General features: G+C 41.3%; 1 protein-coding gene across 5 annotated transcripts in view; it reads right to left on the bottom strand.

The window, feature by feature from the left end:
• slc4a10a (solute carrier family 4 member 10a) overlaps positions 1 to 26,459 on the bottom strand; it is a 265,329-nt gene that overhangs the window by 11,926 nt on the left and 226,944 nt on the right. For all 5 annotated transcript variants that reach the window (XM_048534170.1, XM_048534165.1, XM_048534168.1 and 2 more), the window contains 4 exons: positions 16,408 to 16,581; positions 15,780 to 15,902; positions 13,717 to 13,784; positions 12,414 to 12,530 (listed from right to left, as the gene is read on the bottom strand). In XM_048534170.1, coding sequence (XP_048390127.1) covers positions 12,414 to 12,530; positions 13,717 to 13,784; positions 15,780 to 15,902; positions 16,408 to 16,581 — 482 coding nt within the window. The remainder of the gene's footprint in view (positions 1 to 12,413; positions 12,531 to 13,716; positions 13,785 to 15,779; positions 15,903 to 16,407; positions 16,582 to 26,459) is intronic.

The following is a 26,459-nucleotide window of genomic DNA, read 5'->3' as shown; positions in this document are numbered from 1 at the left end:
GAGCCGGGGCAGGTATCAGATCTTGTGGTGGGAGAGCATTTTGGTGATAGTGACCATAACACTCTCTCATTCTACATAGCTATGGAGAAGGAGAGGATTAGGCAGAATGGGAGGATATTTAATTGGGGAAGAGGAAACTATGATGCGATTAGACACGAGTTAGGAAGCATGGACTGGGAGCAGTTGTTCCATGGTAAGGGAACTATAGACATGTGGAGATTGTTTAAGGAACAGTTGTTGGGAGTAATGAGTAAATATGTCCCTCTGAGACAGGCAAGACGGGGTAAGATAAAGGAACCTTGGATGACGAGAGCGGTGGAGCTTCTAGTGAAAAGGAAGAAGGTAGCTTACATAAGGTGGAGGAAGCTAGGGTCAAGTTCAGCTAGAGAGGATTACATGCAGGCAAGGAAGGAGCTCAAAAATGGTCTGAGGAGAGCCAGGAGGGGGCACGAGAAAGGCTTGGCAGAAGGAATCCGGGAAAACACAAAGGCATTTTACACTTACGTGAGGAATAAGAGAATGATCAAAGAAAGAGTAGGGCCGATCAGGGATAGCATAGGGAACTTGTGTGTGGAGCCTGAGGAGGTAGGGGAAGCCCTAAATGAGTTTTTTGCTTCTGTCTTTACGAAAGAAACGACCTGTGTAGTGAATGAAACCTTTGAAGAGCAGGTGTGCATGCTGGAATGGATAGAGATAGAGGAAGCTGATGTACTGAAAATTTTGTCAAACATTAAGATTGACAAGTCGCCAGGCCCGGATCAGATTTGTCCTCGGCTGCTTTGGGAAGCGAGAAATGCAATTGCTTCGCCACTTGCGAAGATCTTTGCATCCTCGCTCTCCACTGGAGTCGTACCTGAGGACTGGAGAGAGGCAAATGTAATTCCTCTCTTCAAGAAAGGAAATAGGGAAATCCCCGGCAATTATAGACCGGTAAGTCTCACGTCTGTCGTCTGCAAGGTGTTAGAAAGGATTCTGAGGGATAAGATTTATGACCATCTGGAAGAGCATGGCTTGATCAAATACAGTCAACACGGCTTTGTGAGGGGTAGGTCATGCCTTACAAACCTTATCGAGTTTTTTGAGGATGTGACTAGTAAGGTTGATGAGGGTCAAGCTGTGGATGTGGTGTATATGGACTTCAGTAAGGCATTTGATAAGGTTCCCCATGGAAGGCTCATTCAGAAGGTCAGGAGGAATGGGATACAGGGGAACTTAGCTGCTTGGATACAGAATTGGCTGGCCAACAGAAGACAGCGAGTGGTAGTAGAAGGAAAATATTCTGCCTGGAAGTCAGTGGTGAGTGGGGTTCCACAGGGCTCTGTCCTTGGGCCTCTACTGTTTGTAATTTTTATTAATGACTTGGACGAGGGAATTGAAGGATGGGTCAGCAAGTTTGCAGACGACACAAAGGTCGGAGGTGTCGTTGACAGTGTAGAGGGCTGTTGTAGGCTGCAGCGGGACATTGACAGGATGCAGAGATGGGCTGAGAGGTGGCAGATGGAGTTCAACCTGGATAAATGCGAGGTGATGCATTTTGGAAGGTCGAATTTGAAAGCTGAGTACAGGATTAAGGATAGGATTCTTGGCAGCGTGGAGGAACAGAGGGATCTTGGTGTGCAGATACATAGATCCCTTAAAATGGCCACCCAAGTGGACAGGGTTGTTAAGAAAGCATATGGTGTTTTGGCTTTCATTAACAGGGGGATTGAGTTTAAGAGTCGTGAGATCTTGTTGCAGCTCTATAAAACTTTGGTTAGACCGCACTTGGAATACTGCGTCCAGTTCTGGGCGCCCTATTATAGGAAAGATGTGGATGCTTTGGAGAGGGTTCAGAGGAGGTTTACCAGGATGCTGCCTGGACTGGAGGGCTTATCTTATGAAGAGAGGTTGACTGAGCTCGGTCTCTTTTCATTGGAGAAAAGGAGGAGGAGAGGGGACCTAATTGAGGTATACAAGATAATGAGAGGCATAGATAGAGTCGATAGCCAGAGACTATTTCCCAGGGCAGAAATGGCTAGCACGAGGGGTCATAGTTTTAAGCTGGTTGGTGGAAAGTATAGAGGGGATGTCAGAGGCAGGTTCTTTACGCAGAGAGTTGTGAGAGCATGGAATGCGTTGCCAGCAGCAGTTGTGGAAGTAAGGTCATTGGGGTCATTTAAGAGACTGCTGGACATGCATATGGTCACAGAAATTTGAGGGTGCATCCATGAGGATCAATGGTCGGCACAACATTGTGGGCTGAAGGGCCTGTTCTGTGCTGTACTGTTCTATGTTCTATGTTCTATGTTCTATAATGTCTGGACTGCTGCCTGAGCCACGTGCAAATTGGCATAGGGAGGCGAGGATCAGGGAAGTAAACACGTGGCTAAAAGAGTGATGTGGGAAAGGGGGGTTCCTTTTCATTGGGCACTGGCATCAGTTCTGGGACAGGAGAGATCTAAACCGCTGGGATGGACTCCTCCTGGACAGGGCCAGGTCTAGTGCTCTGGCGAAAAGCATAAATCAGGTGGTTAATAGGACTTTAAACTAGTAAGTAGGGGGGAAAGGGAGAAGCGACCATAGAGGGAGAATAACAATTAACGTAAGGCAAAGCAGCAGGTTAGCAGGTGATGAGGAAGCTTCAACTCCATTGAAAATTAGGAAAAAGTTAAAGGGAAGGAGAACTCAAGAGCTGTTAGTAATGGAGGTAATAGCACCCAAAAAGAAAATGCAAAAACTGGTATAAGGGCACATTATCTGAATGCTCAGAGCATTTGAAACAAGGTGGATGAGTAGACGGTGCAAATCATGGCAAATGGGTATGATTTAGTGGCCATTACAGAGACATAGTTACAGGATAGTCATGACTGGGAGTTAAATATCCAGGGATATCAAAATGTTCCGAAGGACAGACAGGAAGGTAAGGGAGGTGGTGTTGCTCTGATTTTTAGGGATGATATCAGGGCGGTGGTGAGAGATGATATAGGTTTTACTGAACAAAACATTGAATCCATTTGGATGGAAATTAGGAATAGCAGGGAGAAGAAGTCACTGATAGGTAGGGTCTATATGCCACCAAATAATGACATTGTGGTGGGGTGGGCAATAAACTTAGAAATAACTAATGCATGTAAAAATGGCACAGAATTATCATGGGGGAATTTTAACCTATATATCGATTGGTCAAACCAGGTCGGTCATGGCAGCCTTGAGGAGGGGTTCATAGAATGCATCTGCAATAATTTCCTTGAGCAATATGTAATGGAACCTAAGAGGGAGCAAACTATCCTAGATCTAGTCCTGTGGAATGAGACAGAAATAACTAATGATCTCACAGTTAGGGATCCCCTCGGAAGGCGCGATCACAGTATGGACGAATTTAAAGTACAGCTAGAGCGTGAGAAGTTTAAATCCAGTACCTATGTCCTGTGCTTAAACAAAGGCATTCTGGTGAAGTTTGTCAATGATATGAAGATAGGTGGACAGGCAGGCAGTACTGAGGAGGTGGGGCAGCTGCAGAAAGATTTAGACAGTTCAGAAGAGTAGTCCAGGAAATGGCTGAAGAAATTCAACGTGAGCAAATGCAAGGTTTTGCACTTTGGAAAAAAGAGTACAGGCATGAACTATTTTCTAACTGGTGAGAAAATTCATAAAGCAGAAGTACAAAGGGATCTGGGAGTGTTGGTCCAGGATTCTCTTAAGGTTAACTTGCAGGTAGAGTCTGTGATTAAGAAAGCGAATGTAATGTTGTTGTTTATCTCAAGAGGGTTGGAATATAAAAGCAGCGATGTGCTACTGAGGCTTTGTAAAGCTTTAGTTAGGCCCCATACTGTGTCCAATTTTGGGCCCCACACCTCAGGAAGGACATACTGGCACTGGAGCATGTCCAGCAGAGATTCACACGGATGATCCCTGGAATGGTAGGTTTAACGTATGATGAACGGCTGAGGATCCTGGGATTGTATTCATTAGAGTTTAGAAGGTTGAGGGGAGATCTAATAGAAACTTACAAGATAATGTATGGCTTAGAAAGGGTGGATGCTGGGAAGTTGTTTCCGTTAGGCGGGGAGACTAGGACCCGTGCGCACAGGCTTAGAATTAGATGGGGTAAATTTACAACGGAAATGAGGAGACATTTCTTCAGCCAGAGAGTGGTGGGCCTGTGGAATTCATTGCCACAGAGCGCAGTGGAGGCTGGGACGTTAAATGTCTTCAATGCAGAGATTGATAAATTCTTGATCTTGCAAGGAATCAAGGGCTATGGGGAGAGTGCAGGGAAGTGGAGTTGAAATTCCCATCAGCCATGATTAAACAGCAGAGTGGACTCGATGGGTCGAATGGCCTTACTTCCACTCCTATGTCTTATGGTCTTAAAGGAGACTATGAAGGAATGAGGGAGGAGTTAGCTAAGGTAGGATGGGAGCAAAAACTTTATGGTGGGTCAATTGAGGAACAGTGGAGGACTTTCAAAACAATTTTTCAACAATGCTCAGCAGAAGTATATTTCAGTGATAAGGAAGAACTGCCCGAAAAAGAGAGAGCTAGACATGGATGTCTAAGGAAATAAAGGAAAGTATCTGATTGGAAAAAAAAATACAAAAAAAGCAAAGAGTAGTGGGAAACTAGTACACTGAGAAATCTTTAAAGGTCAACGAAAAGCCACAAAAAAAGTTAAAAAGCAAAGTAAGATAGATTATGAGACTAAACTAGCTCAGGATATAAAAACAGTCAGCAATAGTTTCTATAGATATGTAAATCGTAAAAGAGTGGCGAAGGTAAACATTGGTCCTTTAGAAGATGTGAAGGCCAATTGAATAATTGGGAATGAGGAAGTAGCCGAGACATTAAACAGTTATTTCATGTCGGTCTTCACAGTGGAAGACACAAATAACATTCCAAAAACTAATGACAAGAATGTTATAGCAGGTGAGGACCTACAAACTATCATTATCACTAAGGAGGCAGTGCTGGACAAGCTAATGGGACTAAAGGTAGACAAGTCTCCTGGCCCTGATGACATGCATTCCAGGGTACTAAAAGAGGTGATGGGGGAAATAGCAAATGTATCAGTAATTATTTACCAAAATTCACTGGACTCTGGGGTGGCTTCCGCAGATTGAAAAACAGCCAGTGTGACGCCACTGTTTAAAAAAGGAAGTAGACAAAAAGCAGGTAACTACAGGCCAGTTAACTTACCTTCAGTAGTGGGAAAAATGCTTGAATCTATCATTAAGGAAGAAATAGCAAGACATCTGGATATAAATGCTCCCATTGCGAACAGCCAGCATGGGTTCATGAAGGGTAGGTTATGTTTAACTAACTTGGTGGAATTCTTTGAAGACATTACTTGCATGGTGGACAATGGGGAACCTGTGGATGTGGTGTATCTGGATTTCAGAAGGCATTTGACAAGGTGCCACATCAAAGGTTGTTACATCAGATTAAGTTGCACGGTGTTACAGATAATGTACTGGCATAGATAGAGGATTGGTTGGCCAGTAGAAAGCAAAGAGTAGGAGTGTTTTTCTGGTTGATGGTCAGTGGCTAGTGGTGTGCCTCAGGGATTAGTTTTGGGACCACAATTGCTTACAATTTACATATGTGATTTGGAATTGGGGACTAAGTGTTTTGTGTCAAAATTTGCAGATGACACTAAGGTAAGTGGTAGAGCAAAGTGTGCAGAAGACACTGAAAGTCTGCAGAGGGATATAGATAGTCTAAGTGAGTGGACAAAGGTCTGGCAGATGGAGTACAATGTTGATAAGTGTGAGGTCATCCATTTTGCCAGGAATAACAGCAAAATGGACTACGTTTTAAATGGTACAAAATTGCAGCATGCTGTTGTGCAAAGGGATTTGGATGTCCTTGTGCATGAATCGCTAAAAGTAGGATTGCAGGTGCAGCAGGTAATTAAAAAGGCAAATGGAATTTTATCTGCCATTGCTCGAGGGATGGAGTTTAAAAAGAGGGAGACAATGCTGCAGCTGTATAGGGTCCTGGTAGGGCCACACCGGGAGTACTGTGTGCAGTTTTGTTCTCATTACTTGAGAGGAGATATACTAGCACTGGAGGGGGTGCAGAGGAGATTCGCTCAGTTGATTCCAGAGTTGAGAGGGTTGGATTATGAGGAGAGACTGAGTAGACTGGGATTATACTCATTGGAATTCAGAAGAATGAGGGGAGATCTTATACAAACATATGAGATTATGAAGGGATTAGGTAAGGTGGAGGCCAGAAGGTTGTTTCCACTGATAGTAGGAACTGCGGATGCTGGAGAATCTGAGATAACACGGTGTGAAGCTGGACGAACACAGCAGGCCAAGCAGCTTCAGAGGAGCAGGAATGTTTGACATTTCGGGTCGGGACCCTTCTTCAGCTGAAACTAGGGCTCGAGAGCATCGCCTCAAAATACAGGGCAGCAGACGTAGGACTGAGGTCAGGAGGAACTTCTTCACCTAAAGGATTGTGAATCTGTGGAATTCCTTGCCCAGTGAAGCGGGTGAAGCTACCTCACTGAATGCTTTTAAGGCAAGGCTAGATCAATTTTTGAACAATAAAAGAATTCAGGGTTATGGTGAGTGGGCGGGTGAGTGGAGCTGAGTCTCAAAAAGATCAGCCATGATCTTATTAAATGGTGGGGGAGGCTCGAGGGGCCAGATGGTCTACTCCTGCTCCCAGTTCTTATGTTCTTATGAACTGCACTATTGAAGAAAATAGGTATCCATCAGGTTTGGTTGACCATAGATGTGTTGTGACTACATTTCAGTGGAAATTGGTTAGTGTCAGAGAAACAATAGAAGACTGGAAGCAGGGAAGGACCATATTCCACATAGAACTTGGACCTGCAGACATAATTGCAATCAGTAAATTTAAGGATTCATTCGTAGCAATAAAGCCCTGTCTATTGAACAAAGAATGCTGTAATGGCCTCAACGTCTTGGTGCGTTATGCAACAGCAACTCATATTTATAAGTAAAGTTGCCATAGTTTGAGAGGACCATAGGCTGTTCTCTCATTAGAAAGACAGCGAGAGAAAGATAGAGGACTGATGCTGAGTTTAACCTGATGGTCAATGTGTCTCAGATGATGGGCACGGTTGGAAAGGCTGGACCTTCATAGTAACCTCGGCCAACGTGGGAAATGAACCCCATGCTGCTAATGTCTCTTGGCACTGCAAAACAATCATCCAATTAACTGAGCTAACCAACCTTCCTTATGTATTTACAAAGTGATTTTAACAATAGCAACTGTCCCAAGGCATTTCACAAAAGCAATATTGAACAAAATATGCAACCAAACCATATAAGGAGATATTGGGTAAATGATCCAATGCTTGATCAATGTAGGTGATTTTAAGAAACCTCTTAAAGGAGGAAAGAGAGCTAGAGACATGAAAAAGTTTATAGAACAGTGCAATTTAGCATCTTGGCAGCTGAAAACATGGCTGTCAACGGCGGATATACAATATCATGGCATACTCGGAGAGTTGTGAGCTGGAGGGGATTCCAAAGATGTGGAGGGCTGAAGTTCTAGAAAGGATTGGTGGGGATAGCACAGTGGTTCGCACTGCTGCCTCACTGCTCCAGGGACCTGGGTTTAATCCCAGCCTTGGGCAATTGTCTGTGTGGAGTTTCACATTCTCCCCATATAAGGATTTTCTCCAGGTGCTCTAGTTTCATTCCACAATCCAAAAATGCATTGATTAGGTGGATTGGCCATGCTAAATTACCATAACATTTAGGAAGGTGAAGGCTAGGTGGATTAGTCACGGGAAATGTGGGTCTGGGTGGGAGGCTCAGTGTGAACACAATAGACCAAATAGCCTGTTTTCATGCTGTAGGGATTCTAAGATTTAAAAGCAAGAATATAAATTTTAAAAGTGCTGTTTAACTGGGAGCCCACGTAGGTTTGTGAACAGTCAGATGATGAGATTAGCTGTGACTGAGGAAATAGAAGTGTTTCCTAGGACCTCGGAATAGAGAAAATTGGTCTTGAGTTTTCTGATTCTTTTTCATCAGCTGGCTGTCACTGGTTAAGCCGGTATGCATTGTTTTGCAATACTTCCTTTGAGAAGGTCGCGGTGAGATGCCTTCTTAAAATGCTCTTGTCCTTTGTGTTAGGTACATTCACAGCCCTATTTGGGTGAGCGACTAAACAACAGTGAAGGAATAGGGATATTGTTCCAATCCAGGATGGTGCATGGCTTGGAAGGGAACTTGCACATGGTGGTATTCCCATGTGTCTACTGTCCGTATCCTTCTAGGAGTAGAGGAATTGACCTGGAAGGGTTCTACCAAAGGAACACGGTAGGTGGGTACAATGAATCTTGTCCGTGGTATACACTGCTTTCACTGTCACTGTTCCAGGAAGTGAAATTTTTAAGTTGGTGAATCGGGGGTCCTACATGGTTTTGAGTTTTTTCAGCACTGTTGGAGATTCTGAATGGTGGTATAGACTGATTCTAAGTGTGAACAGTTACAAAAGCATGCAATTATCAATGAGCATTCTATTTCTGAACTTATGGTGGAAGGAAGGTCATTGAAGTAGTATCTGAGGTGGTATTTTCAGCTGCAGGTACCTTGAGAAACTGCTGCTACAATGCCCTGTGTCTGAGATACCAAGATGCCAAAATCCATAACCATCTTCCTTCATACTAGGCATTTTTAATGTCCAGAGGATGAGATGAAGAAGATAATTTCTTGCCTTAAGACAAAAGATCTTGCTTAAAATGACTCAAAAATGGACTCTTGCTGGATTTGAAAATATTTCAAACCTCATCAAATACAGAATGAGCAAGTTCATTACTTCCAGAAATTACCTCCAGAAATTTCTGGAGAAAAGCAAACTCATGATGCCCTAGAATGTGATAGCTCTTGCAAAGTATGGAAATTCCAGCCAAGTTACTACACAAATATAGATGAGATGTGTATCTCATTCAGTTCTGAACAAATGAGACCACTGACACTCATTATGGATTGACTTAGTGCTAATGACTTCACAGTTATTCATGAAAAAATAATGGTTTCTAAAGTGGGAACATCAAATCCACCTCATTAGCTGAATTTCTCAGTCAGAAGTTCTAGTTCTATACCTGAACCTGGTTTGTTTGAATCTGCTTTGTTTCTACCACTTTGATTTTTATTAGTCACTCAGCTTGTAAGCCAGAGGAGTGAACAACTCCAAACTTAGCTAAATGCCTATATTTGATCTAAATGTCTAAATGCAGCAAGTAGATTGATGAAGATGAGTTCAAGTGGGCTTTTCCTCCTTTTGGATACCTCACCACCTACTGCAGACCAATATTAAAAGATACACGCTTTAGAAATCAGCCAACTCAGCAAGTAATTGTGGTACCGAGGCAAACTTGATGTTAGACATTTATGTCTCTGACTCAAGAGTACATCCTTCACCCTTGCCACCTTCAGTGCTTCTTCCAGTTTTTGTTCAATATGGAGGACTACCAATGCATCAGCTGATGGGAGGGGTGGTGCGTTGTTTATAGTTATCACTGGGAGAGGTCCTTGCCCATTACTAACTTGATACCATGAAATTCCATGGGATCCAGAGTCAATGTTGAGGATTCCCAGGGCAACACACTCCAGCAGTGTCTAACTGGCTCTGAGGGGCTGCACAGAGATCAGTGCTGGGACCACCACTTTACAATAACTATTAATGACTTATAGTGAAGGAAGCGAATGTACTGTAGCTAAATTTGCAGATGACCAAAGGCAGACTGCAAGAAGGATATAAACAGTTCGCAAAGAGATATTGATAAGTGCGGCAAAAATGTCGCAAATGGAGCATGATGGAAAATGTGAAATTGTTCATTTTGCAAGGGAGAACAAAAGAACAGTATTATTTAAATTGAGGAAAGCTGCAATACAAAGATCTTTTGGGGGATTTTTGCATAAAACAGAACACTGGCACATGTGAGCAGAAGGTAGTCAGGAAGACAAATGGAATGTTGGCCTTATATTAATGGAGTTAGAGTATAAGAATCAGGAAGCCTTACTGCAACTGTACAAGGAGTTGCTGAGACAAATCTGGAGTACTGTGGTTTGTGTTGGTCCCTTATTTAAGGTACTATTTCAAAGAAGGCAGTTCCGAGAAGGTTCATTATGATGATCCCTGGTATGGATGGACTACCTTATGAGCAAAGATTGAATAGTTTGGGGGTTAAGTCATTGGAGTTTAGAAGAATGAGAGTTGACCTCATTCAAAATAAAATGAATTCTTGAGCAGCCTGACAATGTAAATGCTCAGAAGATCCTTCCTTTATGGGAAGGTCTAAGACCAGAGGGCATCAGAATTAAGGGGTGTCAATTTGAGACTGACAGGAGGAGGAATTTCCTATCCCAGGGGTCATGATTTTGAAACTCCTTGCCATAGAGAATTGTAAGGGCAAAGTACCTGTGTATACTTAAGGCTGAAATATATAGATTCTTGATCAGTAGGGGAATAGAGGGTAGGGGAAAGGACAGGAAAGAGGACGTGAGGAGTGTCAGTGCAGTATCCTAGGCTTGAGAGGCTGAATGGCCTACTTCTGTTCCTATTTCTTATGGTATTATTACATATCAATTCTTATCTTCCCATCCATCACAAATTAAAAACCCATTTGCCATGCTGAGGGCAAAAATGGGCAAGATGGGAAATGTTAGAAATAGACAACATTTTCATGGCTCAAAACAAAAACAGAAACGTAACATTCTAATAATGTACTACACAATCATATGCATACCCTTGTACAGTTACAAATGTTTCCTTTCCAGTGCATCAAGATGGTTCTTACCCTCTATGGCTTCAACAGAAGTAAAGCAAGAATGTTTCAGTTTTTGTTCTGAATGCTAAGGTGCATATGGTTAAAATTCTCTAAATGCTGAGGCTCATCAGAGTGCTGCCAAAGACTGCCCCATTTAACAGTGAGGCAACAGACTCAGCCATCAGGAAACAAATCTGCAAGTGTGGTATTACCTAAAGTGGAGGTGGCAGCAATGGGTAAGAAGAAAAAGTGCCTTGAGCCAACCTGGCTGTTCCAAGTCCCATTTCATCATTATCCCTTTCATGATCCAATGCAAGCAATGAACTGGAGGGAACTTTGCTGCAGATCAGTGTGGTCAAAATTAGGGTAATATGAATTCCAAGTAAAGTGGCATTCAACATGTTCACTGGTGGCCATTATTTCCTTAGACAAAGATATCACCCCAAAAGCCTGGTCCATCAATGATATTCATGCTGATAGTCATATTAAGTTTGTACAGGACACTGGTGAGGCCTCTTCTGGAGTTCTGTGTGCAGTTTGAGTCACTTTGCTATTGCAAGGATATTGTTAAATTGGAGAGGGTTCAGAAGAGATTTACCAGGATATTGCTGGGAATGGAGGGTTTGAGTTACACAGAGATGCTGAATAGGCTAGGACTTCTATCACGGGTCCATGAGGGTCATGAGGGGCAACTTTTTCATGCAGGAGTTTGCACATTCTTCCCATGTCAGCATGGGTATCCTCCCCCAGTCAAAAGATGTGCAGGTTAGGTGGATTGGCCATACTAAATTACCAATAGTGTCCAGGAATATGCAGGCTAGGAGGATTAGCCATGGGAAATGCAGGCTTATAGGGAAAGGGTAGGCGGTTGAGTCTGAGTGGGATGCTGTTCAGAGACATGGACCTTTTGGGCCAAATGGCCCATTTCAACACCTTAGGGATTCTACGATTCTACACAGACAGCGGGTAATATGTGGAATGAACTATCAGAGGAAGTGGTATTGGTAGGTACAGTGACAACATTAAAAGAAATTTGGACAGGTACATCAATAGGAAAGATTTGGAGGGATATCAACAAAGCGGGACTACTTTAGTTTGGGAACATGGTCAGTGTGGACTAATTGGACTGAAGGGTCTGATTCCATGCCAAATGACTCTATATTGCAATTACCCTGCACAACTTTGAACTGTGGGAGTAGCTCACAGAGCAGCGAGGGGAAACCTGTGCAGACACAGGGAGAATGCGCAAACTCCACACAGACTGAGGCTGGCATTGAGCCAGTTTCCCTAGCACTGTGAGACAGCAATGATAATCACTTAGCCACTGTCCCACTACATGAGTCAGCATTTCCACTTAAGATAACTGTTCAGCAAACCAGGTAATGCTATGATATTATAATGGTTCGGTTTAAAAACTATACTGGTATGCTGCAGTTACTTCTATATTTCTCTCACACTGCTGAGCACCAGCCTCACACTTACTCCAATCCCAGCCTGTCAGAAACTTAGAATCCAGCATGCAGTCGCTAGAAATTCCAAAAGTAAGACATTCCTCCTCCAAGCATTTTAAACACTAACATGCTTCTTTAATAATTGTTCTTAGTGTAGATTACCAAAAAGATATTAATATTAAACATTTAGCAACTGAGAAACTGAATGCAGATATAAAAAATACCTTTTTGATGCAAAGAAAGTGTCTTTATTTTTTGCATTTCCAGTATTCATTGGGAGTGCTTTCCAGACAGCAGTTTTGGCCATTTCATCAGAAATATTGATAACAGAAGGATCATCCCTAAAGAAGATTGAAAAATTATTCTTGTGATAGTCACCATTCTTTCTAAATGATTGCTAAATGTTTGGTGCTAACATTCAGCAGAGTTACAACATAATTTGAATGAAATACTATATAGTTAATGTAAAAGATACAATGTAAGTACATGTACTGAATCTTCACACAAACTCAAAAAACATTATAAAATGCATTAGCTACCAACATGGACATGGAGGTAAATGTTCCTCTCTTTTTGTCAAGAGAATGCACAATCCTTTGATACAAAGCAGAAGTCATAGGGTCAGAACTCCTTATTGTCCAAGATATGCCTGCAGGGTTTCAGGCTTTCACCGAGGCGTAAACAGGACTAGGGACCACCTCTAGCAAGTGGAGGGCAAGGACAGGTGGAGACTTGAGCTGGGTGACTCCAGACTTTCAACCCCAGTTTCATTTATCACTGATTCAACAAAAGCTACTTTGAAGGCATTCAAAGAAGCTGATATTCAGCCTTTTGCTTAGGCATTTTCAGATCACAATTGACCTCAGGGAGTGAGTCAAAAGATAAAACTATAAACTACCAACAACATTCAGGCCTCAAAGCTTCGTCAATGGTATAATTTAACAAAGTCAGAAGTCACACAATGCTAATTTACAGCCCAACAGGTTTATCTGAAATCAAAAGCTTTTGGAGCTAATCCTCCTAGCCTGCATATTCCTGGACACTATTGGTAATTTAGTATGGCCAATCCACCTAACCTGCACATCTTTTGACTGGGGGAGGATACCCATGCTGACATGGGAAGAATGTGCAAACTTCACAGGTGAAGTGGAGGCAAGTGCACAGGCACAGAATTTATACGCAGAGAGATAATGGTAAAACAATCCCAGGTAATTAAGGATGCCAAGAGATAAGTACAAGTAGTGTGAATGAAGTGCTGACATGCTGAATAACAGGCCTTTGCAGGTAATTGACAGTATCAAACAGTGTGAGTAAAGTATCAACAGCTGAACAGCAAATGAAGGAATGACCTATGATTGGATTAATAATTACAAAAAATCAAAAATAGGATGGTGCAAGAGATAAACCAAATGGCTGGAATAACATAACAGGTACAACAGTCACTTGACAAGGGCCTAATGAAAGTGACAAGTAATCAAACAAGTGTTTCAAAGAAATACTTTACCTGTACTTTCTGCAAAATCCTACCTGTAATCTCCATCCAAAGGTAACTGAATTGTTCCTTCTTCTTCTATTGTCAACATTATTTGCTCTTCCTTAGGAATTAATAAAAACCCAACTGTTAATAGTCATTTGCTTGAACAAATAAATTGTATGGCAGAACCTTTGGCTCCAATTTCCCCTCCTCATTTCCATACAATTTGATCATCGTGCTTCTCATCAGGACTTTTACTGAACCTGAACCATCTTTCTGGGTTAAGCTTATTGAAACATAAGTGAATATCAAATGGAACTATTATTCGTTACTGAAGCTTGCTCCCAATTGGAGTCTTAATGCCAGGCAGCAGTACAATCTTGTATGCAATTCACACCAACTGGCTTTGTTTCACTTCAGGGCAACTGTGTGGCATTCAAAAATAAGAAAATAATGAAAGGGAATTTTACTGCCCACAGATGATTTATTTGCAAGTCTGGACTATGTAAAATAGAGCAGTTAGCTTCCCGCCACCTCCTGATCTGTCTTAAAAAACAGATAGCAGGTAAGTCATCAACTAGCTGAGTCACCTGCTAGATACTGAGGCTCTTAACTGGCCAAGTAATGGTCAATTAAGGATCTATTTCAACACTCACCATTATAACCCTACCAGCCCCCACTACATTGAAGGAAGCCAGCTGTTCCTTCAACATCTCAGGCTACAGCTGGAAAAGAAAGGTGGTTACTTCCTTCAGTAGGGTCCTGTGCCCATCAGAAGCAGACAAGCAAGACATTACACTCAATTCCCAAAATACAACAACAAAGGGATGTCAGCATGCTACTGATAATGTGCCAATTTAGTAAAAAATGCAAGGAATATTAGGGAATGTTCCATATGATTAACGTATGTATTAAAGATTCTTAAGAACAGCATAAAATGTGCATCCACAGAAGAACAACCTCTACTTGGAAACTCTTAAAGGTAGTTTTCATGTGAGCGCGTACACACACACACACACACACACACACACACACACACACACAGGCCATTATGTCTCAGTTAATGTGCAAGTGTAGTTTGCAGGGGGCATTTTGCACCATTGCCAACTGAGAAGTTTGTGGTCAGTCTGTCCAACCGAAACCCGGCTGCCCCACCATGAGATTATGACAGAAAAGCAATAATTCAGTCAGAGTGACAGCTTTGCCCCCATCTGGGAGGTAGTCTGCTTCTAGAGAGTCACTGGCCAGTCTGATTGTAATCAGTGACCAGACAAGAAGTGTCATGTATTAGGATGCCAGTTAACTTTATGGATTTTGGCCAGCACTGCCCAGCAAAGCCCCCAGTGAGCACAGAAGGTGAAGCAGGAATTTCTTCAAAGGAGGTATCCATAATTCTTCCCTATTGAGTGGGAACTAACTGGTCATTTAAAAGCAAAAATGGGGCAAGGGCAGCTTAATGCCTGGTCCACTCAATGTAGACATGGTACGGGTGATGTAGAAGGCAGCAGGCAGACTGCCAACCTTATAAGCTCTGTCATCTTAACATGTGGCAGTGAGGGCCTTAAAATACACTATAATGAATGGCAAAGAACCTGCACACAAACAAATGGAGATTCTAGATGGAGATGAATAGAGGGGCAGTGTCAACTGATCAACTGGCAAAGTTTGCAGTGGAGGACAGAAGAGGAAGAATGAGTTATGGATAGGATCTATAAAGTGGGGGTACTAGGAGGAAAGCAAACATTGGATAGTAACAAGACAGGAGGCAGGCCAGCTGAAAGCTTGAGGCAGGGAAATTGGAGGGGAGATTACCTCAGAAAAAGGCAGTGAAAGATAGTGTGGTAACTGAAGAGAAGGTCAAAGAGGACTAAAAAGGAAAGTGAACAAAGATCTAAAAGGTAAGAAATGGTGAGATAGATACATTAAGACACAGTCGCCCTTCTGAACTAAGTCATTCAAATGGTACCAGATTCACTCATTTGAAAATGATTCAGGATGTAAACTTTGTGTATTTTTAACAGGTGGGACATTGTTAATCTTTCCTCTTCTGACTATCCAAATGAGACCTCAAGAATAGTCAGTGTAGACAAGGAAAACCCTCCCTCAAGTCTCTTACTTCTTTTTCTTCATCTTCTAACTTTTTCTTTTTACTCTCAGGCATCACATCATCTAGCCAGCTTAGCTCTCGCTTGGTGAAGATGAAATCCATCAGTTTTCGGATAAACACGAGCGCTAAAACCTGTAATATAAGCAAATTTCAGTAGTCACTAATAAAAAAGAAAGCTAAAGATGTTATTAACATGGAAAAGCATATCTGTGAAACTTAGAAATAACCTCAAAAAATGCTGGAGAAATTCAGAATTCCTAGTATCATCTGTGGAGAGAAAATCAGAATTAATGTTTTGAATCCAATATGACACTTGCTGAGTCTTTCCAACAATTTTTCCTTTTATTTCAGGTATCCAGTACCTGCAGTATTCTGCTTTTGTTACAGAAGTAACATCTATCATTTCAAAATATGTGACAAATCTTCCATGCATTTGTACTTTTAAATAAGTTCCCATTTTCATTCTAAATTCAAAAATGCATGTAAAAATTTAATTTGTGAGTATATTTAGTATAAATGTTTATTTATTTTTAAAGGTTTGATGAACTAAATCAATATAACAATTCTCTACCTTAAATTTAATGCATTGTCACCAAAATAATTGTTAAGTAGAATTATTAACTCATTAGGTTCATACCATCATAGGGAAGACAATGGCAGCCCGAGAAGCTTTAATTATCCAAAGAATAATCAAACAAGAAGCCTGAATCACAGTGAAGAGGTGAACTTTCCTAAGAGGCACATGTCGTAGGTAGATGAAATCTGGTTGGTGTTTTGCGGGCATTCCAAACAGTTTCAAACGATCAAATAACTAAAAAAGATAAAAAGCATCCAGAAGAATTTGGAGTTAGAAGTTAATCCAAGCTTTATACTAACATTCAAGGGGTGCAAATTCTGGATTTTGTCTTTGTGACATAAATATTGCAAAAAATGTGTTTTAATTGATCCAAGAGTATTTTCATGAATGTAAAATTTTTAAAGGGCAACAAATGGATAACGCAAATGGGTTAAAATGGTGTAACTCAGCTACAATTTTATATTTGCATGTACAAAGATTTGTATTACTGTTAATCAAATATGTAATGCCAGCAAGTTTAGGATTAGGTAGAATAAACACTTGCAGAGAAATATAGATGTATTCATTGGCCTTGATACAAGTTAAAATTAGTCATGAGGATCTTTGAGATCGTTATACTTTTAATACAATGACACAAATAGCTAGCTTCAATTGTTTATCCATTGCAGTGGCTTTCATAAGGGAAGACCTATATGAGGAATCATTTTAGATCCCTTAATTAGACAGTAGTTCAAGACTTCTGTTGAAATAGTCATTATCTTTACCACCATGATCTTCACACTGCCCCCTCTCATAATTTGAGATCTACACTCTTGTCAGTTAACAGCAAAAGGTTTCATTAAAGATAACTATAGACAAACGATGCTAGGAGAAATTCTCAGCAGGTCTGGCAGCATCTGAGAAGGAAAAAACAGAGTTAACGTTTCGGGTCTGGTGACCCTTCCTCAGAACGGTTCTGAGGAATGGTCACTGGACCCAAAATGTTAACCTTTTTTTCCTTCAGGGATGCCGCCAGACCTCCTGAGCTTTTCCAGAAACTTTGTTTTTGTTCCTGATTTACAGCATCTGCAGTTCTTTCAGTTTTTATGGTAGGAGAAATGTCTCCCTTGGAGCTTACAGACCCAGGCTCCCATCCAATGAAATCTGATGTCACAATTTCATAGCTCTGCTTTCACACGCTCAATAGCTATACCGAGAATAAAGATACAATTTTTTTTCTTCCATATTCTCTTCAGAGTTTATACTTGGATTCCTTTAAACTAATAAGAACCAGAGCTCCAGTCAATTACTGATGGTTCTAACTGCTATCCAATGAATATCCCTGACCCTTATAATGATGGTTAAACAAATAATCACTGTGGAATAAAGAAATCAAGGCAGTTGCATATTCATGAAATGGAACTCCTTTTGTGCTGAAGAAAGGGACGACATGGGAAATACGGAATGATGTGTACATACATAACATCAGCAATACTTCTGGAGAATTCATACATAACAGAAGTGCATGGATCTTTTGTGAAATTGGCTGCTTTTAATTCGGAAAATAATTAAATTTCTGACTTGAGTTAATAAAGTATCTGTCATTTATTTGATGTACCTGTAAAATTCTGAAAGTGATGTTTTACAAGTATTTTATGTTATTGTCTGAAATACAGCAGTGGCACTAAAGTTGAGGACAACAGCCACCTTGACATTAACTAGTTATTGTCAGTATGGTTTCAAGGTCTGTTGCAAGAAATGCATAATTTTAATAGAACCTTCTCCACTGATCATAATTTCCATCAGAAAAGCATGCATCAATACAATTGCCAAATACAACTGTTTAGGTTATGGTGCAAATGGACTTGTTTTGAATGCTTCCTCTATTAAAAAAATGCAAACAGTTTAGTCTATTCAGTGAAATACCAAAGACAATTTGAGCTCTGTGGCCAACCCACCTCAAAGATGGAATTAAGTTTTAATAGTTAACCCAAAATAAAGTAGACTTAAACTGATAAATCACTATTTATTTGTCAAAACCTAACTGAACATAAGAAACAGAAGCAGTAGGCCTTTTAATCCTTTCAGCCAGCTCCATTTTCAATAAAATTACGGCTGAACTGATTGTGGCATAATCCACTTTCCTGCCTGTCTCCCATAACTCCCTCATTAGTCAAGAATCTATCTTACTCGATGAGACTACTGAACTAAAAGTTTGAATGCTAGCTGTCAACCAATGTCTTGCAAACAGAAAATGAGAAGTTTGCAGATGATTTATAAAAATTGCACAATCATACAACTGATATTGTCATTCAAGTGGAAAAGCAGCAAGATACTTTGTAAGAGGAAAATGCCTCTTTGTACAGAAATGTTCAGAACTCTAAGGTCACATTGAACATATAGCTGAAGAAAGGTTAATGAGTGATCACCTCAACTTCTAAAACAAACACTAGAGAGAGAGAGAGAGAGAGAGAGAGAGGCAGACAGAACGGGTTTGTTCCTATGTTCAGCTTTAAACTTGGCAAATCCAAATTGTGTCTCGGTGAACTTAATAATCTGAGCTTGCTAACCTCAACTGACAAAACTCTTCAGCAGTTCCGTCACTTGCTGAAGTGTTTCTCTTGCAGCCTCCAGCTGCCATCTTAACAGATCAATAAATTTTGAATGGAGATATCACAGTGTGGAGCTGAAAGAGCACAGCAAGCCAGGTAACATCAGAGGAGCAGGAAAGTTGATGTTTTGGGTTGGGACCCTTCTTCAGAAATGGTTTTGTATATTTAATAGTAATATGATCCACTTTGGACTCAGGGCTCTCTTTCCCTCTGGAGAATGTTTTATTAACTTCTTGACGTATCATGATTCTTCGTGGTGTGCAGTTGTTGAGGATTGAAGACTTTCCCTAAACACGTCAAGCTCACATTTATATTCTGTGCATCTGATTGCAAAATGCTATTGTACATAATTGGTTTCTGCTTCTGAAGCTGAAGTACTACCCTTGATTGAAGGTTCAATTGTCTTGAATTTGTTTTGAAGATCTGAAACCTCCCAAGATTAATGAGATGTTTTTCTTCTGGCGATTACTATGATACCATAGGTGTTTAGTACTTTTCACCATTGCTTCAAGGTGCAAAGATACAGGAAGTATTGTGCTCAGTGGTGGACTTCGACATTTTAGCATGGTGGTTGGCTGACAGGATGCAGTAAGGGCATTGATACAGTGAAAAGTAAAGAAGGATGAATGCTATCTTACTAAGAGGGGGCAACATGTTCCATAGAGTCATAGCTACCAATCCACCCAGGGAAATGTATCTAGGAATCTGTTGGACTAATGAACTGCTGTGACATCTGGTGATCTTTTTGCTTTTCACCGTAAGCCACAACAGCAGCCTCAGCTGGCAACCCACAAATTAACTTTGTGTGTCAAAATCTCTAATGTTCATTTGAATGAGTTGCAATGAAGGTTACATCATCAAAGATCAAACACAATATCAAAGCTAAACCCACTAATGTGTGAACAAAATGGGCCACCACTTTCTTGCCGGAAAGAATGTGTTCCTTGTTCTGTACAAGATCTAGCATCATGCTAGTGCTCTGGATGCATCCATGCTCCTATTGATCTGGATATCAATAAGGAATTCCGATATTGAATTCTGCAGGCTTCTTAATGTACATTGCACACTGCACACACCGATCAGCTATCTTCTTCTGGCTGCTCTTTCAAGATCCTTATTTCAATTTTGTTCAGTGAAATGCAATGGTGAGCTAGGACCTGCATTATTTTTATTCCCTTTCATGGAACTTGATTGAGTTTTTTGAAGTGACAAAGAGAATCGGTGAAGGTAGAATGGTGGATGTTGTCTGTTTTGACCTCAGCCAGGTGTTTGACAAGTTTCTACATTAAAGGTTGGTTAGCAAGATTAGATCACATGGAAATCCAGGGACAGCTACCCATTTGGATACAAAATTGGGTTGAAGGTAGGAGACTGAGGGTGGTGATGGAGGGTTATTTTTCGAACAGAAGGCATATGACCAGTGGTGTGCCACAAGGATCGGTGCTGGGTCTACTACATTTTGTCATTTATATAAATTTTTGAATGTGAGTGTAGGACGAATGGTTAGGGTGTTTTGCAGGTGACACTAAAATTGATGGTGCAGTGGGCAGTGAAGAAGGTTACAGAGTACAACTGGACCTTGATCAGATGGACCAATGGGCCAAGGAGTAGCAGATGGAGTTTAATTTAGATAAGTGTGAGGTGTGACATTTTGGTAAGGCAAATCAGGGCAGGGCTTATTCTTTTAATGGTAGAGTCGTGGAGAGTGTTGCCAAACGAAGAAACATTTGGGTGCAGGTTCATAGTTCCTTGAAGGTGGAGTCACGGACAGACACGGTAGTGAAGAAGGCGTTTGGCATGCTTGCCTTTATTAGTCAGTGCATTGGCTAAAGGAGTTGGGATATCTATTGCGTCTGTACAGCGCATTGGTTAGGCTACTTTTGGAATACTGTCTTCAGTTCTGGTCTGCCTGCTATAGGGAAGATGTTGTTAAACTTGAAAGGTTTCATAAAATATTTGCAAGGGTATTGCCAGGTTTGCAGGATTTGAGCTACAGAGATACGCTGAATAGGCTTGGGTTATTTTCCCTGGAGCATCGGACGCTAAGGGGTGAACTCATAGAGGTTTATAAAATCATGAAGGGCATGGATAGGTTGAATAGGTAAGGTCTTTTCCCTGGGTATGGGAGTCCAAAACGAGATGGTATAAGTTTAAGGTGAGAGCAGAAAAAATTAAAAGGGTCCTAAGGGGCATTTTCACGCACAAGATGGTGCTGCCAGAGGAAGTGGTACAATGAAAACTTTTAAAATGTATCTGGATGGGTACATGAATAGGAAGGGTTGAGAAGGATATGGGCCAAATGCTGGCAAATGGGACTAGATTAATTTAGGATATCTGGTTGGCATGGATGAGTTGGACTGAAGCATCTGTTTCCAGGCTGTACAAATCTATGACTCTATGGCTGTAGCGCATTCATTTCTAATGTCTCACCAAAGACAGATACCATTTTATAGGCAGTTTTAATGTCTGAACCAGTGACTGTGTCTTCAGCATTACTCTCTGTTGGTGTTCTTCCATTGCCTAGTGTGATTGTAGTGCTTGGATATCTAAAAATGGAAAAGGCACAAAATCAAAGCTGTGCAACACCCTTTTTTTCAGGGTTGCTGGGGTAAATGTTAGGGAACATAATTATACAATCTGAGCCTTGTAACTTGGAAGTAGAAGACATGAGTAGTACGCCAACAATTAGGGAGAGTCAGGGTGTAGAGTTGAGTATGGTAGACATTACAAAAGAGAAAGTGCTAGAAAAGCTAAAAGGTCTAAAAATTGATAAATCTCCCGGCCCCGATGGGCTACATGCTAGAGTTCTAAGGGAAGTGGCTGAGGAAATAGCAGAGGCTTTGGTTGTGATCTTTCAAAAGTCACTGGAGTCAGGAAAAGTCCCAGATGATTGGAAAATTACTGTTGTAACCCCCTTGTTAAGAAAGAATCAGGGCAAAAGATGGAAAATTATAGGCCGATTAGCCTAACCTCGATAGTAGGTAAAATTCTTGAATCCATTGTCAAGGATGAGATTTCTAAATTCCTGGAAGTGCAGGATCAGATTAGAACAAGTCAGCATGGATTTAGTAGGGGGAGGTTATGTCTGACAAACCTGTTAGAATTCTTTGAAGAGGTAACAATTATGTTCGACCAGGGAAACCCAGTAGATGTTATCTATCTAGACTTCTAAAAGGCCTATGATACGGTGCCTCACGGGAGGCTGCTGAGCAAGGTGAGGGCCCATAGCATTCGAGGTGAGCTACTGGCTTGGATTGAGGATTGGCTGTCTGACAGAAGGCAGAGAGTTGGGATAAAAGGCTCTTTTTTGGAATGGCAACGGTGACGAGTGGTGTCCTGCAGGGTTCAGTGTTGGGGCCGCAACTGTTCACCTTATATATTAATGATCTGGATGAAGGGACTGGGGGCATTCTGGCGAAGTTTGCCGATGATACGAGGATAGGTGGACAGACAGGTAATACTGAGGAGGTGGGACTGCTGCAGAAAGATTTAGACAGTTTAGGAGAGTGGTCCAGGAAATGGCTGATGAAATTCTATGTGAGTAAATGTGAGGTTTTGCACTTTCGAAAAAAGAATACAGGCATGGACTATTTTCTAAATGGTTTGAAAATTCGTAAAGCAGAAGTACAAAGGGATCTGGGAGTGTTGGTCCAGGATTCTCTAAAAGTTAACTTGCAGGTAGAGTCCGTGATTAAGAAAGCGAATGTAATGTTGTCGTTTATCTCAAGAGGGTTGCAATATAAAAGCAGCGATGTGCTTCTGAGGCTTTATAAGGCTCTAGTTAGGCCCCATTTAGAATACAGTGTCCAATTTTGGCCCCACACCTCAGGAAGGACATACTAGCCCTGGAGCGCATCCAACGGAGATTCGCATGGATGATCCCTGGAATGGTAAGTTTAACGTATGATGAACTGCTAAGGATCCTGGGATTGTACTCATTGGAGTTTAGAAGGTTGAGGGGAGATCTAATAGAAACTTACAAGATAATGTATGGCTTAGAAGGGGTGGACTCTAGGAAGTTGTTTCCGTTAGGCGGGGAGACTAGGATCCGTGGGCACAGCCTTAGAATTAGAGGTGGTAAATTTAAAACGGAAATGAGATGACATTTCTTTAGCCAGAGAGTAGTGGGCTTGTGTAATTCATTGCCACGGAGTGCAGTGGAGGCCGGGACGTTGGATGCCTTCAAGGCAGAGATTGATAAATTCTTGATCTCACAAGGAATCAAGGGCTGCGAGGAGAGTGCAGGGAAGTGGTATTGAAATGCCCATCAGCCATGATTTAAATGGCGGAATGGACTTGATGGGCCGAATGGCCTTACTTCCACTCCTATGTCTTATGGTCTTGCGGAGATTTTGGGATGTGCTAAAATAGAAGGTGAGAAGAAGATTTAGGTGTTAAGATATCATTATCTTTGATAGTTTCAAAGCTGTGACCTCAGAAACAAGAATCCCAAAAGTAAGCAACGCTCTTTTCCCTGGAACACGTGACACACAAATACACTTAACCCATTTCCAATCAGTTGCTGCTTCTGTTTGTGAACCACAATGTTTTTCAAGAGAGACAGGTTTCTCCGATTTTCGTTTTAGTACAGTATGCAGGTGTTTCTGGCTTGGTCAACATTCATTGCCTATCCCAAGTTTCCCAAGGAAAAGGTGCTGATGAGCTGCTGCCTTCATCTGCTGCAGTCTTTGTGGTGTAGCTACATCCACAGTGCTGTTAGGAAGGCAGTTCCAGGATCTGTTACCCAATAAATGAAAGAACAACAATATATTTCTCAGTTAACACGATGTGTGGCTCAGTGAAATTTGTAGGTAGTGGTTTTTCTATGCATCTGCTGCCTTTGTCTTTCCAGATGATTGACGTTATGGGTTTGGAAGGTGCTGTCTCAGGACCCTCTGTGAGTTTGTGACTAACATGCAATTTATTTGAGACGTTACAAGATTGGGCCCCCTTGTGAAGGGTGGTTTGTGTTTGTTGCGTGCAGGAATCATTCAAATAAGCAGGCGGTATGAAATTGGTTTGGACTAGACTCAACAGACATGAATTATTTGTGCATTATGATTTATGATCCACTGTTCCAGGGCTATCTAACTTAATCCACATACCCACCACAGTATCAGTGACAGGATATGTACTGTCTGAAGCAAGAAAGGATTTTCTGAGTAAAGTGTTTTTAAGAAACAGGAATGAACAACAAGTGTGCAGTACAAGGCAAGCTGCTCTAGCATTGCCGCTTCACGAGGTACATTCATGTTTTGTACTTGAATCTCAGTCCAACAGCTTAACTAAAGTTCTGAAGTCACCAGTTCACATTATGCCAGAATGCCAAACCTGGGTGATGTAATCTGTTGATCTAATTTGAAATAAAGCAATCTCTGGCCTGTAATATAGATCCTACACTAGCATTATTTTAAGGGCTCGACATTCACTTTGCAGATAATGGGAGTTTGAAGTACTTACCTGACTGCAGAGTGTTTGTTTGTGCTACAGAGTGTTCATAGAAATGTGATGAAATCCCAGATTTGACAAAGAATGTTGTTACACCTCACAGGTTGACCTCTTCATACAAAAGCTACAACAGGTAACGGGAACATTAATGCATTGCTTCTGCTCTTCAGCACAATATGGAATTGGAACAGAGGTTACAAAAGGGCAAAATCTCCAACATACTTTCTACCAACTAGGGCCAGGCCTTTTCATACTCCCTAACAGTGATTAAAGTCTGCCTGATAGTCAAGTATGTTAGTTCTGTGGGTGGGTTACTCTGATTTCTCTCCACAGATGCTGCCAGATCTGCTGAGCTCTTCCAGCAATTTCTGTTTTTGTTCCCACAGAATCTCGGTGTTCATGCCTACTATCATGTTCCAGTATGTTGCTCCAGTGAGTTCTTCACCTGAATCCTGTCCAACAGAAATTATCTGTAATTTTTCCCTCTGGTGAGCTGGCAAAGCAACATCATTCAACACAGCCTGACTGCAGCCCACTCACACTACACCATGCGCTGATCCCAGATATATAGTAGCCTTCGACATACACGCAGTGTCAGTTTCTGAACTGGTGCTGTGATTATTAAACATCCATTAACTGAGCTTCTTCATCGGTATTGTGCTGTGGTACTCTAGTTTTCCAGGGGCTGCCCTGGCTCAGAAAGCAACAGCTCTGAGGTTGCTGAAAGCAGAAAATCAGAACAGGAAGAGTCAGTGTAAAGAAAGTGGGTTTTATGTGAAGTAAGACATCAATTAGCAGCTTGGTCATCATGCCATAAAGAAACATTAGGGTATGCTAGGAGTCTAGAAGTGGCAAAATGTAGGAGCAGAACATGATTCTTATTGCGCTGAGCACCATCAGATGCCATGGCCTCTATCACAACATGCACCATGGTGTTGAGAGCCCTTCCCTCAGTCCAGCTCAGGAGATACATGTTCCCAATGGTTCTTCCATTTTTATTCTTATAATTTGCAGAATGGATTATGCCAATTAACCTAAAGCACAACGTGATCATTTCTACATGCTGTTCATTACCTTTTCTTGTAAAAACATGGATCTTCTTGCATCTATCAGCCCATTTTGTTTGTAGCAGTGTTCTGAAGTCATCAGCCATGACCACAACAATAACCAAAAAAGAAATTATTTCTAGTCATGAGGCCTAACATAGTGGGTTATCACATGCAGGAAGTATCAGAATCAGAGTAAACCACATGATCAGAGTGAGGGAAACTTCACTGGAGTGAGACAGAGACAGATTAAGTAACTAGGAATTCAACTGGTAAATCTTTTTAAATGCTAATTATACAATAAAAGTCAGAATCTAAAACAAATAGCTTTTAAAGGTTTCTTTTTATAAAGCCCAATAATAGCTGGAGGAAGCAAGAGTGATATCTATATCCACAGTGCAGCTAGGGAGCAAGTTCAAGGTTTTTTGACCAATGATAATGAAGGAATGGCAATATAATTCCAGGATAGGATGGTGAATGACATTGAGAGGAATGTGCAGTTAGTGATATTCCTCTATACCTGCTGATTTTTGTCCTTCCAGTTCATGAGTTAATAGATTTGTAAGGTTGCATTGAGGGAATTGTGACAAGTTGACCCATGGTATTTGAAGGTTTTACACGTTGTTGCTGTTGTGAACCAGGTGGTAGAGGGAGTGAATGTTTAAAGTGATAAAGGGGTACTGATCAAGCTGGTTGCTCTGTCCTAGGTAGTAGTGAGCTACTTGAGTGCTGGTGGAATTGCACATATCCACACAAGTAGAAAGTATTCCATCACATAATCATTCATATGACTTGCTGATGAAGCCAACCTTGCATCCATTGATTCCATCTACTTTTCACAACCCCTCAAAAAGGCAGACAACACTATCAAAGACCCCTCCTGTCCCAGTTATAGTCTCTTTCAAACTCTTCTGTCAGGCAGAAGATACAAAACTTTAAACACATGTACCATAGGTTCAAAAGCAGCTCCTTTCCCACTATTAGAGATAATGGGAAATGCAGATGCTGGAGAATTCCAAGATAATAA

The sequence above is a fragment of the Stegostoma tigrinum genome, chromosome 7 (genome assembly GCF_030684315.1).
Source record: "Stegostoma tigrinum isolate sSteTig4 chromosome 7, sSteTig4.hap1, whole genome shotgun sequence".
Taxonomy (NCBI): Eukaryota; Metazoa; Chordata; class Chondrichthyes; order Orectolobiformes; family Stegostomatidae; genus Stegostoma; species Stegostoma tigrinum.
This window is presented reverse-complemented; position numbering and strand designations above follow the sequence as displayed.